General features: G+C 45.3%; 2 protein-coding genes across 2 annotated transcripts; both read right to left on the bottom strand.

Annotated features, from left to right (window-relative positions):
• Window positions 1-206: 206 nt before the first annotated feature.
• LOC310867035 (kelch domain-containing protein 3-like) lies at window positions 207-1,888 on the bottom strand (the record flags this gene model as incomplete). Its single annotated transcript, XM_083776828.1, has 3 exons — window positions 207-515; window positions 604-899; window positions 982-1,888. 3 exons carry the CDS (start codon window positions 1,886-1,888, stop codon window positions 207-209), a joined length of 1,512 nt encoding a protein of 503 aa, XP_083632954.1.
• Window positions 1,889-2,835: 947 nt separating this feature from the next.
• Window positions 2,836-6,037, bottom strand: LOC310867037 (kelch domain-containing protein 3-like; the record flags this gene model as incomplete). Its single annotated transcript, XM_083776830.1, has 3 exons — window positions 2,836-3,617; window positions 4,122-4,173; window positions 5,963-6,037. 3 exons carry the CDS (start codon window positions 6,035-6,037, stop codon window positions 2,836-2,838), a joined length of 909 nt encoding a protein of 302 aa, XP_083632956.1.
• Between the last annotated feature and the right edge of the window lie 8,287 nt (window positions 6,038-14,324).

The following is a 14,324-nucleotide window of genomic DNA, read 5'->3' on the forward strand; positions in this document are numbered from 1 at the left end:
GCCACTCAGTTTTCTGAAAAAGCTAAGTTTCTATGTCAGTCGTTCTTCAATTAAAAAAAAAAATAGTGAGCTTGTAGATCTTGAAGCTTGTAGCTCTTGTCCACATGTAGTCTTAGTTTTAGTCATCATAGATTCGTCTTTATTTAGTTTTTATTTAGTTTTAGTCAGTGAAAAAAGGTAGTCGACGAACATTTTTCGCCTTAGTTTTAGTCGACGAAAACAACACTGACGCTGACAGGTGGCTGCCCCCCCCAGCCTGTAAGAGTGACGCTGACAGGGTGCTGGCCCAGCCTGTAGGGGGTGCTGCCCCAGCCTGTAGGGGGTGCTGCCCCAGCCTGTAGGGGGTGCTGCCCCAGCCTGTAGGGGGTGCTGCCCCCCCCAGCCTGTAGGGGGTGAAGCCCCAGCCTGTAGGGGGTGCTGCCCCAGCCTGTAGGGGGTGAAGCCCCAGCCTGTAGGAGGTGCTGCCCCAGCCTGTAGGGGGTGCTGCCCCAGCCTGTAGGGGGTGCTGTCCCAGCCTGTAGGAGGTGCTGCCCCAGCCTGTAGGAGGTGCTGCCCCAGCCTGTAGGAGGTGCTGCCCCAGCCTGTAGGGGGTTCTGCCCCAGCCTGTAGGAGGTGCTGCCCCAGCCTGTAGGGGGTGCTGCCCCAGCCTGTAGGGGGTGCTGGCCCAGCCTGTAGGGGGTGCTGCCCCAGCCTGTAGGGGGTGCTGCCCCAGCCTGTAGGGGGTGCTGCCCCAGCCTGTAGGGGGTGCTGTCCCAGCCTGTAGGGGGTGCTGTCCCAGCCTGTAGGAGGTGCTGCCCCAGCCTGTAGGGGGTGCTGCCCCAGCCTGTAGGGGGTGCTGTCCCAGCCTGTAGGGGGTGCTGCCCCAGCCTGTAGGGGGTGCTGCCCCAGCCTGTAGGGGGCTGTAAACACCTTGTAAACAAGGTGTTTACAGGCCAAGTTTTTGTTTAGAGGACTGTGTTTATTTTCGCAGCTGCCGTTTGCCAGTCATGGCTGCCAGTTCCAACCTGATGTCGTTTCGGAGTCCAGACTGCTCCAGACCGTACTGAATAACCGCTAGCTTACATAATGTCTTGAGGCTAGGACTGCAGTCTAAGACATACAGGTCACCTGGTCTGTTGTCTGCTCCAAAGAGGATGACACGATCTCCCATCATGCAACAGCACATATTCTTCATCCCATGTGGGCGTTTCCCCTTGGGCTCACCCTTCTTCCAGGAGAAGGTCTCTGGGTTGAATCTCCACAGATCATTGAAGTAATGGTCATTCTTACAGCCACCAAATATGTACAGCTCTCCATTGTAGGTAAAGGCTGAATGACCCCAGCGTCCTTCTGGAAGAGGATGTGTAGAAGGTGTGTTCATCCAATGGTTGGTCTGTGTGTCAAACACTCTGATGGTGTGGTGGTACTGACCCCACAGATTGCCCCCAAATACAAACATCTTTGTCCCGATGATGGTGGCAGAGTGACAGCATGAAGCAGGAGGTGGAGTTCCTCTGGTGTTGATTAAAGACCAGACCATTGTGGTGGAGTCCAACTTGTAGATGTCATTAGTGGGTGCATTCTGGGTCCATCGTCCGTGGATAAACATGACCTTTCCCAAGACACAGGCTGAGTGGTACCTCCTCCCCTCTGGAACGGTCCCAGAAACCTGTGGTTTGAACCATCTGTGGGCGTCGACATCAAAGGCATAAAGGACATTCCAGGAATTATAACCTATGTAAATCTGACCTCCCCAGAGGTAAACAGTGTCTCCAATCAGCACAGCTGTGTGGCCGTAGCGCCTGGAGGGAACCTCAAGGTGAGGTTCTCCTGTTCCAGGTGTGACTGGGGTCAACTTCCTCCAACATAAAGACGCTGTATTGAAGACATGTACTTCAATGTGATTCATCTGGTTCACATTCACTCCTCCAAAGCAGTAGATCTGGTGTCCGACCACCACAGCAGCCTGGTCCTTCATATGTCCTCCTTCCAGATGTATCGTCCAGTGAAACATTTCACACAGCAGCTCCACCGCCAATGAGCGTTGACAACTAGCTTACAGACTAACTCAGGCTTCCTCGTTGCAAGTCACTGTGAACTGATGTTGAGTGTATCGGACAATTATTTATAAAGAACAATTAATATGGTTGTGATGTCATTGCATGATTACATCATACTGTTGGTTTGCTAATGATATAATCTGATTGGCCAATTGGCAACCTATAATTTGTAATCCAGAACTCGAGTACCGTTCGCCCCTCCACCGATTTTATATTTGACACACATGTTCCACACCCCCACAGGGAGTGCAGTGCCGGGTGTCGAGTCGGTCGGACCCACAGTTGTCCAGAACCGCCACAAAAGGCGTCTGCCCGGGCTCTGGACAGGGCCTCTGCCCAGGGCTCCATATATGGAGTTTTTGTTTGGAGGACTGTGTGTTTACTTTGTTTAGAGGCCTGTAGGAGTGACGCAGACAGGTGGCTACCCCCCCAGCCTGTAGGAGTGACGCAGACAGGTGGCTACCCCCCAGCCTGTAGGAGTGACGCAGACAGGTGGCTACCCCCCAGCCTGTAGGAGTGACGCAGACAGGTAGCTTCCCCCCCAGCCTGTAGGAGTGACGCTGACAGGTAGCTGCCCCAGCCTGTAGGAGTAACGCAGACAGGTAGCTGCCCAACAGCCTGTAGGAGTGACGCTGACAGGAAAATATATTAAAAAAAAAATTAAAGCAGCAGAGACAGGAGCTGAACTGGACACATCTGTGTAATTATCATGTATTTATGTTATTTACAGTTTTGTTTATTTTAGTGGGCTCACAGTTTTTTCCCAGTTTTAGTTTAGAGGACTATGTTTATTTTCTCATTTTCGGTTTCTAGTCATGGCTGCCAGTTCCCGCCTGATGTTGTGTGGGAGTCCAGACTGCTCCAGACCGTACTGAATAACTGCTAGCTTACATAATGTCTTGAAGCTAGGACTGAAGTCCAAGACATACAGGTCACCTGGTCTGTTGTCTGCTCCAAAGAGGATGACCCGATCTCCCACCATGCAACAGCACATATTCGCCATCCCATGTGGGCGTTTCCCTTTGGGCTCATCCTTCTTCCAGGAGAAGGTCTCTGGGTTGAATGTCCACAGATCATTGAACTGTTCTCCCCTGCCGTAGCCACCAAATATGTACAGCTCTCCATTGTAGGTAAAGGCTGAATGACTGTGGCGTTCTTCTGGTAGAAGCTGTGCAGAAGGTGTGTTCATCCAGTGGTTGGTGTCTGTGTCAAACACTCTGAAGGTGTTGTACTGCTGACCCCACAGATTGCCCCCAAATGCAAACATCTTTGTCCCGATGATGGTAGCAGAGTGACTGTCTGAAGCAAGAGGTGGAGTTCCTCTGGTGTTGATTAAAGACCAGACCATTGTGGTGGTGTCATTAGTGAATCCAGTCTGGTTGTATCCTCCATGGATAAACATGACCTTCCCCAAGACACAGGCTGAGTGGTACCTCTTCCCCTCTGGAACGGTCCCAGAAACCTGTGGTTTGAACCATCTGTGGGCGTCGACATCAAATGCATAAAGGACATTGCAGTAATTATAACCTAGGTAAGTCTGACCTCCCCAGAGGTAGACAGTGTCTCCAATCAGCACAGCTGTGTGGCCGTAGAGCCTGGAGGGAACCTCAAGGTGAGGTTCTCCTGTTCCAGGGGTGACTGGGGTCAACTTCCTCCAACATAAAGACGCTGTGTTGAAGACGTGTACTTCAATGTGATCCATCTGGTTTCCGTCTCCTCCAAAGCAGTAGATCTGGTGTCCGACCACCACAGCAGCAGCCTGGCCCTTCCTATGTTCTCCTTCCAGATGTATCGTCCAGTGAAACATTTCACACAGCAGCTCAAACCGCCAATGAGCGTTGACAACTAACTTACAGACTAACTCAGGCTTCCTCGTTGCAAGTCACTGTGAACTGATGTTGAGTGTATCGGACAATTATTTATAAAGAACAATTAATATGGTTGTGATGTCATTGCATGATTACATCATACTGTTGGTTTGCTAATGATATAATCTGATTGGCCAATTGGCAACCTATAATTTGTAATCCAGAACTCGAGTACCGTTCGCCCGGTAGGAGTTTGTGCAGTGACAAATATCACCATCCTCCCTGCCCAGCTTGCCTCCCCCGAACACGGGCCGGGTGGGCTCTAGCTATGCACAGTTGCACACACACGCCATTTTGGAAAGAACCTTCCCTACTTTCCTTTTCAGCGCTATAGCATTTACTGAAAAATTAGGATCTAATTCACGCCAGCATTTTTTTTATTTTGACAAGCCACAGTTCCACAGTCTAGCGGAAGTAGTTTATCATCCTAGGACGCTCAACGGAGCCGAGACAGGCCTTTGTTTACAGTGTGAAGCCAAACCGGGGGGCTCTGAGAGCTCCAAGAAACGTTGTTTTGACAAAAATGCCAGATCTGGGACAAGGAATAGGAGATACAGGCCATTGAAAGAAACGGATAGAATGGATTATTATGACGACGACGATCTAAGATGAACGATCCAGTGCTGTGCTGACAACATAGCTATAGCTAACCGGCTAACGTGAGTAGCATTATGGCTTGATCGATCAAATGCACTATAATATAAAAGTGCAATTGCCATTAATCAACGGCAATGGCGCTGATAGCATTAACAGCTGATACTAATGAAGCGTCTGTTCCATTCTGGTCGGCTCACTGGAAACACTCAGCTCAGTGTCCTTGAGTTGGTTCTATAAATGACCCAGTATGGGTCTATGGTGGATTTTTATCAACCCATTCTGACCTGAGATCAGATTCATACGAGGTTTCCACTGGACACACACTGGTCTGATTAACCAATTCTGACCTGAGATCAGATTCTATATAAAAATGTCAGTCGTTCTTCGATTTTTTTTCAAAAATAGCAGACCTACAAGCTCGGTGGCGCGCTATGAGCTTGTAGATCTGCTATTTTTCAATAGCTATAACGCATAACATGATGCCAACACCAAAATGGGTTCCCGTTCAGAATGGGTTAAACACAAACTTTACAGATTGAAAGAGGATATAATTCAAGCTTTCCCTACAGCTGCAATGTTTGTGATTTTGACGTTGTTTAATGTAATTAGAGAGGACTTTTCTGTTTGGATGAATACAAATAAAAATATAAAAAAAGTCCCCCCCCCCCATTATGTTGTTTCCTAAAACTGGAGATCTGAAAAGAATGTCATTACTTACAGTTCTAGGAAACACAGAATGGGGGGACTTTTTTTTATTATTTCCACACAGCTCTAAGGTATATTAATGACATATAGTAAAATGTTGAAAATGAGTGGAATGCTCCTTTAATTCAAAAACAAAATGGCGTCAGTGACACGTTGTAATCTTAGAGTATATATGAATAGAGACGGCACCCAGAGGAAACCCTGAGGCGAAATGGACATAGTGGCCGAATGAAGGTATTGCAGCCTGGCCCCAAACACATGAACGCGCTGGTCCGTTGACTATCATTGTGCACGTTCACGACGGCAGCACGCTCGTGCGCGTTCGTGCACGTTCAACGGCAGCGCGTTCATGTGTTTGGGGCCCAATCCATCCCAGAATGCACTCTGTTCCTACCCGGAAGGAGGAGTGAAATCGCCTCATGCGCTTTTGAGCAACTTAATGTAAGTGGATGGAAGGAGAACTCTATTCATATATACTCTAAGGTTGTAATCTTGACGATCGGCAAAATCTTCAGCGAAAGCTTTCCCTACAATAACAGAAAACTGAAAATACACTAGCATAGATCCCTGAGGGACTCCACTACTCAACCATAAGTGGTTATAAAAGAAAATCAGAGCTGATTAAATCATACACCTTCTCCTGGCTGACATGACTCATCAAAAAAAAGAAAAAAGACACAGCAGTGAATAAGCAATCGATTTGCTTGGCAGGAGGTCGGGAGCTCAAGCTGAAATTGGGCATTAAAATGACACAGTCCATTGCTCCCGCTCGCAGTATCCCCTCTCCTCGCGTGGAGGAGGGCCGCTCGACTCACACGAAGGCTGCATGATTAATGTCCACAATCACAGGGAGACACTGGGCTCATTCGGGGCCCCCGTGGTGTCGCCAGCGGCCTGCCCAGGGGCCTGCCAGCCGCAATTATGTTGGCCGGTACTGTACTGTCACCAAAAAACGACGGGGGAGGGGGGTATATTCTATAATATTCTACTCTATGTCTCCCGAGACATGGACACTTTAAAAAAAGACCGTGGCCTGAAGAGATCTACAAGCTCTACGAGCCAGTAGACCGTGGCCTGAAGAGATCTACAAGCTCTACGAGCCAGTAGACCGTGGCCTGAAGATATCTGGTGTTGTGTTTATAGCTATCTAGCTATATATCTGGTGTTGTGTTTATAGCTATCTAGCTATATATCTGGTGTTGTGTTTATAGCTATCTAGCTATATATCTGGTGTTGTGTTTATAGCTATCTAGCTATATATCTGGTGTTGTGTTTATAGCAGACTCCTCACTCAAATGTGCAGTTTGCAGTTTGGGGCAACTCCAAAGCAAACTGCTATAGGCAAAAAGTACAATATAAGAGCAAATAGAGAAATACAAATATTCGAGTAAAGATGCTACTTTACTCGAGTACAGAACTCACTACTCAAGCGCTTTGTTAACAGTTCCACCAGCGGCTAAAGGTTAAAGGTTAACGTTGGTGTTTCAGTCCAGCTTACCGTGTTCAGTCTGACCTCCGACCTCCGCGGCAGCCTGACCGCCCCGCCCCCAGGTTATCGTCCAATCGGAGGCCACCGTATACGTTGCTCCACACATCAACCACGCATCTTATCCCTCGTCCTCGCCGAGGCGTGAAAACCCGATCCAGCCCCTATAAGAGAAACGAGAATAACACCAAGGTTGGGTTTCCGAGAGCTATTTTTGGAGAAATGAATCTGCACTCTCTTCACTTCAGTCCCGCCCCCTTTCATGACGACGCCAGGCCCAGGAAATGAATCCCAATGCATTTTTTCCTCAGACATTTCAAAAGGTATTTATTTAACCCATTTAGGCCTATTCAAAGATCTGTGCCGCATTTTTACGATTTTTCAAAAATAGCAGACCTACAAGCTCATAGAGCGCCACTCGGTGGCGCGCTATGAGCTTGTAGATCTGCTATTTTTCAATAGCTAAAGTATAACAGAATGCTTTGAAACACCAAAAGGGGTTCCCGCCCAAAATGGGTTAAAGACGGTTACGCCGCGGACAAAGCCAACTGGAGTCGTGACAACTCATGACAACAAACACAACATTTTGGACCAAACAAATAATTACAAAGAAGAAAAACAAAGTGTTGTAATCTGCCGTTTTTTTCTTCTTTCTAATTATTTGTTTGGCCCAAAATAAATTGTGTTTGTTGTCATGATTTGTCACGACAAGAGTTGGCTTTGACCGCGGCGTATAAACGTCTTTAAATAAATACTTGCTGAAATGTCTATGAGGAAAATGAACGGATAATCATTTCCTGGGCCCTGGTAGGGGGCGGGACTGCGATACATTTTGGACTGACGTCGAAATAAATAAAAGTTTTCTGAAAGAATATTATATTCAAAGATTTGTGCCACATTTTCACGATTTAACAAAAAAAATAGCAGACCTACAAGCTCGGTGGCACGCCACGAGCTTGTAGATCTGCTATTTTTGCAATAGCTAAAGTATAACGTAATGCTTAGTTAAAACACCAAAAGGGGTTCCCGTCCAGAGAGGGCTAAGAGACAAATTAGCGAAACCACTCGTGTAGACAGAGAGACGTTTTGGGGCGGCCCGGGAGCCGTGCGCGCGAATATGCGCGTGTGTCCGTCATCAATATGTCCAGAAAGTAACTAAGTACTTTTACTTAAGTACAATTTTGAGGTATTTGTACTTTACTTGAGTATTTCCAATTTCCAGTACTCCTTACTTAGGAGATCTTTTTTTTTTTTTTTTACAATTTTATTTATACATTTTCAGGTTTAAAGACAAGACATACTTTACAAACAATCACATCACACACACATATACACACACACACACAAACCCTTCCCACCCCCCCCATTCAAAGGAAAGAGAAAGGGGGAAAAAAAGGAAAAATAATACATTTAGCACAGAAACGAAACATGGAGATTTAAATTTTGATTAGAAAACATACATTAACCACTTCAACCCTATACATTTTGGCCATTTGAAAATAGCCGATCTACAAGCTCACAATGTGTCGCAACGAGACGCATTGTGAGCTTGTAGATCTACTATTTCCAATAGATTTTGAACTTGTGAAATGGGACATTCTGCAAAATGATGCCAGTCTCCAGGTTTTACTGGGATGCCAGTCTCCAGGTTTTACTGGAGTACACCCATTCTGACCTGAGATCAGATTCATACGAGGTTTCCACTGGACACACACTGGTCTGATTAACCCATTCTGACCCGAGATCAGATTCTAAAAATGTCAGTCGTTCTTTGATTTTTCAAAAATAGCAGACCTACGCGCCACCGATTGGCGCGCTACGAGCTTGTAGATCTGCTATTTTTCAATAGCTAAAGCATAACATGATGCCAACACCAAAATGGGTTCCCGTTCAGAATGGGTTAGGAGTCCACTAGGACTACATTTGACTGAGGGACTGCCATTGGAACTTTTTGAAAATTGACATATTGGTTGTTCAGTTTGACCCACCAGTTTTGGAGATATGGCATATAGAGTAATGTCTTGCAGAGAAACAGCGAGTTGAGAAAACAGGCTTGAAAGGTTCACTTCTGTGGGTCTCTAACATTACACCTATAGCTACATGTTTAAGCATTTATTTCATATTTACATGTCAATTTCAGCTCTGACACTTATTTCAGACATGCTCTAGTATGTGAAGAGTCTGCCTGTGCTAGTATTAACTCATAAAAAAAAAGAAAAAAAAAAAGTTTTTCTCCTCTGTTGAAAAGCTGGAATTTGCGCGATGGCAGTCTCAGTCAGAGCACGTATACAGCTCAAGACCCACTTGCTTTTGGTTGAGGTTTTAAAATACTTGTTATTCATGTCTTTCTTCACTGTATCGAGTTATTCACTATTAATAATTTAATGTTTTATGTGCCGTTGCTTTTTTCCCCTTCTCTATTGCTCTGTAACGCATTTCATACAAATAAGTATTTCCAAGTTCGAATATACTTTCACTTCCACAGCACTACATCTCCGATCCAAACATTGGATACTTTTACTCCACTACATTTCTCTTTAAGAAAGTTACTTTGTAAGATTTTAGGGCATTTTTTTTTTTTATTCCACGATTTTGCAACCCTGTTTTTTCACCCAGTGTCAATTATCGAATGTAATCCTGGGCGCTACACTTCCTCTGCAAACCTGGGGGGGCAGCGGGCTGACCTCATGCCTCCTTCTATGCATGAGGAGTCCAAGCTGCTTCTTTTCACCTGACAGAGGGGGAGTTTCCCTGGTTGGACGTAGCGCGTGGAGGAAGGAACACGTTATTCCGACCAGTTCCTTTCCCCTCCATCAGGCGCCCGGCTGGCCAGGGGGAGGCAGTTTAGAGACCAGGATTACTGCATGTTTTTGTGAGGGTACTTATCCTAGGGGACACGGGGAGAACATGCAAACTCCACACAGAAAGGCCCTTTCGCCAACCCCGCCTCGGGTATGGGCACTGATGACGCGGAGGAGGAAACACGCCCCCAGCCCCCACAGCGTCCCCAGCGGGAATCGAACCCAGGACCTTCTAGCTGTGAGGCGACAGCACTACCAACTGTGCCACCGTGCCCCCCTTTCTCGTTTGGGTCTTGAACTAAACATGTTGGGACCACTAATCAGACCAGTGTGTGTCCGGTAGAAACCTCGTATGAATCTGATCTCAGGTCAGAACGGGTTAGAATTTGAAACAACAAAAGGGGTTCCTGTTCTGAACAGGTCTAGTCCCACATGGAGGACGTTAGGTGGATTTTCATGCTATTGTTTTTATCTCCCGTTATTTGGAAACCGATATTTATTTCCCTTCCTCATGATGAATTATGTTTATAGTAAGAGTAAGGTACGGGTGATGAGAGTTCATTATGTTTTGTCTTCGATTCAATATGGGAAATATATATATATCCCATTCTGGGCGGGAACCCCTTTTGGTGTTTGAAGCATTATGTTATGCTTTAGCTGTTGAAAAATAGCAGATCTACAAGCTGCTATTTTAGAATAATCTTGAAATTGTGGCACAATGAATATATGTTCTTTCAGAGTGAACGTTTTTAACTCAAATCTTTGCTTCTGAGGGGTCCATGGAACTACATATTTTCAGATGGGGGTCGGTGGCCAAATACATATATGTTTTGAGGTCCTTGACATGAAATATTGAGAACCACCGATGTGTAGAATCCTATACAGTAGGTGTTTCAGAAAACTGTCGGGATTTAGACGACATGTTTTATATTTCGACGTCAGGCCTAAATGGGATATATTTATGGCGCCTGGAAGTTATTTCAGGCGCCATAATAAACGTTTAGTGCTTCGTAATAGAATATGCGTGCTTGCACACACACACAAACACACACACACACACACACGCGTGCGCGCAGAGATGTACTGTATGTGTTGCCGAAGAGACATTAATTTGCTGAGAATGACCTTGCAAATCTGTCCTGCTTGCTGTACTGCGTCAGTGAATTACATGGGGAGTATTTTCAGGGCATCCATAACCCATTCTGGGCGGGAACCCCTTTTGGTGTTATAGCGTTATGTTATGCTTTAGCTATTGAAAAATAGCAGATCTACAAGCTCATAGCGCGCCACCGAGTGGCGCGCTACGAGCTTGTAGATCTGCTATTTTTTGGGGAAATCGAAGAACGACTGACATAGAAACATAGTTTTTTTCAGAAAACTGTCAGGATGTAGAAGAACATTTTTTAGAATCTGATCTCAGGTCAGAATGAAAACTGTCAGGACGTATAGAAGAATTATTTTTTAATCTGATCTCAGGTCAGAATGGAAAACTGTCAGGACGTAGAAGACATTTATCGAATCTGATCTCAGGTCAGAATGGTATAATGCATGGCATACAGTCAGGCCTACTGAGATGAGATTTGGGGCATAATGTAATCCCGTCTCCGTCTTCATGGACTGAATCATAATGAGAGATAGGGGGGGGGGGGGGGGGGGGGGTTAGAGGCATGCGCCAGCATAAAACTTGTTTTTTTGCATTATTTTCAACACAGATGCCTAGTTTGTACTGTACTGTCGTACGTGTCTTTAATGGCCAATCTACAATTTACAATTTAGGCATTTAGCAGACGCTCTTAATCCAGAGCGACTTACATTAAGCAAGAATAAAAAGCATGGGGATACATCACATAAAAAGCATTTATCATAAAACATGCGTAAGCTAAGAAAGTAACAGTGGAATATCTATATTATGAGACTATACATATAAACTATATATATATATATATATATATATATATATATACTACTATGCTATGCATATGTACTATGGCGTGCTATGACTATATACAATGCAATTATAGTGCTGTCTACATAACATGCTAAGTCTGTATCAGATGCTATCTAAGTCTACAGAAATGCTATCTAAGGGGGTAGGGTAAGTGCTATGGGCCATGATGGAGTCTAAAAAGGTGGGTTTTCAGACTACGGCGGAAGATTGGGAGTGATGCTGCAGTTCTGACTGCAGTGGGAAGTGCATTCCACAGTTTTGGAGCCAGAAGAGAGAAGAGTTTGGGACGTGTGGAGCGTTGTCCCGGCGTTTTTAGTGAGGGTACTTCCAGCTTCCCTGCGTTGGCTGATCTGAGTGCGCGGGAGGGTTTGTAGGGTTCAATCATACTTGCAAGATATGGGGGAACCATACCTTTGGTTGCTTTGAATGCCAAGGTCGCAGTTGCGGGATTTTAGCGGAAGTGTATATCGCCCCAAGGAAAGTGCAAACTGACTGTTTATTGTCAGTTTGCACTGAAATGTGTTTTTTGCGACTCAGCGGCCTTGTGTATGAAACACTTGACATAATAACACAAGCAATAAATAAAATACAGTTACGTACATACTGTAGAAACATAAGGGCACATAGCAATGTCCACAGCTCAGTCTATAGTCCTGCACGCCAAAGTCCTCATTAGTCAGACCTTATTGTATGCTGGAACTCCATATCTCCTTCCTGATCCAGAATGCTACAGAACGCTAAGGTCTTCAACAAACTAAAATGTCACCCCCTCATATTGGCTCCCGGTTATACTGCCCCAATACAAAAGGTATATGGCACTGAGTCTCTCAGTCATATCTTCAAAGTCTGATCCACCCCTACAACCCCCTAAAATGGAACTAAAACACCTTTCATCCAAAAGACTATATGACTAAAACCAAATCAAAACGCAGACAGACAGACAGACAGAGACAGACAGACAGAGACAGACAGACAGACAGAGACAGACAGACAGACAGACAGACAGACAGAGACAGAGACAGACAGACAGACAGACAGACAGAGACAGACAGAGACAGAGACAGAGACAGAGACAGAGACAGAGACAGAGACAGAGACAGAGACAGAGACAGAGACAGAGACAGAGACAGAGACAGAGACAGAGACAGAGACAGAGACAGAGACAGAGACAGAGACAGACAGACAGACAGACAGACAGACAGACAGACAGACAGACAGACAGACAGACAGACAGACAGACAGACAGACAGACAGACAGACAGACAGACAGACAGACAGACAGACAGACAGACAGACAGACAGACAGACAGACAGACAGACAGACAGACAGACAGACAGACAGAGACAGAGACAGAGACAGAGACAGAGACAGAGACAGAGACAGAGACAGAGACAGAGACAGAGACAGAGACAGAGACAGAGACAGAGACAGAGACAGAGACAGAGACAGAGACAGAGACAGAGACAGAGACAGAGACAGAGACAGACAGACAGACAGACAGACAGACAGACAGACAGACAGACAGACAGACAGACAGACAGACAGACAGACAGAGGAATGGATGGTGGTCTCATGGAACAGATGGTCTTATACAATATGAGGACAGCTCTATTAACCTGTTGAAACCGGGAAAGCATTTCAGATCATTTTAAACCGCCTTTAACCATTCATGTTAAACTTTACCTATATAATAATATTCAAAAATAGCAGATCTACAAGCTCATATAGCCTATATTTTGAGATGCGGGGAGTATTTATGTCAAATAGTAAATACATTGACATGAAAAAGGGATTGAGCATCACCGATATGGAAGCATAAGATTTGAAGGATTTAGAAGACATTTTTGTAGACTGCGCCTCAGGTGTTGACGGGTTAACCCATTTAGGCCCGACGTCGAAAAAAGAAAAAAAGCCTTTTTTTTCCTGAAAAACCTCATGTTTCTACATCAGTGGTTCTCAATATTTCATGTCAAGAACCCCAAAAATTATATGTAATATGCCTCCGGCCCCACCATCTGAAAACATGTTGTTCCAGGAACTGTATGTTATGGAAAAACATTCATACTTAGACTACAAGAGGATAAGTTCTATAAAAAGTGGGAAAAGTGGGATCTCTTCTCTCAGCCTAACGATAATACAAGAGGATTTCAATGAATGTATTTTGTAATATGAAAAATGCAGCCTTGTCTTTTTTTTTTTTTTTTTTGTCTTTTTTTTTCTCGTAATGTTTGTTTTGTTGTCTGTTTTTTCTTCAATAAAAATTAAGTGAAAAAAAATAGCAGATCTACAAGCTCATAGCGCGCCACTCGGTGGCGCGCTATGAGCTTGTAGATCTGCTATTTTTTCAATAGCTAAAGTATAACGTAACGCTTTAAAACACCAAGCGGGGTTTCCCGTTCAAAGCGGGTTAACGGATCCATCCATTGTGCGTCAGGAGAGAGAGACTAAGTGAGTAACCACCGTGGAGGTTCACAGAGAGAGAGAGAGAGAGAGAGAGAGAGACTATAGTAACCACCGTGGACGTTCACAGAGCCAAAAAAGTGTCAGATGGCCACGCCAACATTCACACCAACGGGGACTCCAGGCTTTGCAGAAAGGAGAGAATTCATCGTGCCCCGCACGCACGCACGCACACACACACACACACACACACAGCCCCACACACACAGTCACACACACACACAGCCCCACACACACACACACACACACAGCCCCACACACACACACACGCAGCCCCACACACACACACACACACACGCAGCCCCACACACACACACACACACGCAGCCCCACACACACACAAGTTGTCGAGCGGCTTCACTCAGCACATTTGCACCTCTTAATTTTTGTACAAAACTTCACTCTGTATAACTATTATA

This window comes from Protomyctophum parallelum (assembly GCF_964188405.1).
Source record: "Protomyctophum parallelum genome assembly, chromosome: 11".
NCBI lineage: Eukaryota > Metazoa > Chordata > Actinopteri > Myctophiformes > Myctophidae > Protomyctophum > Protomyctophum parallelum.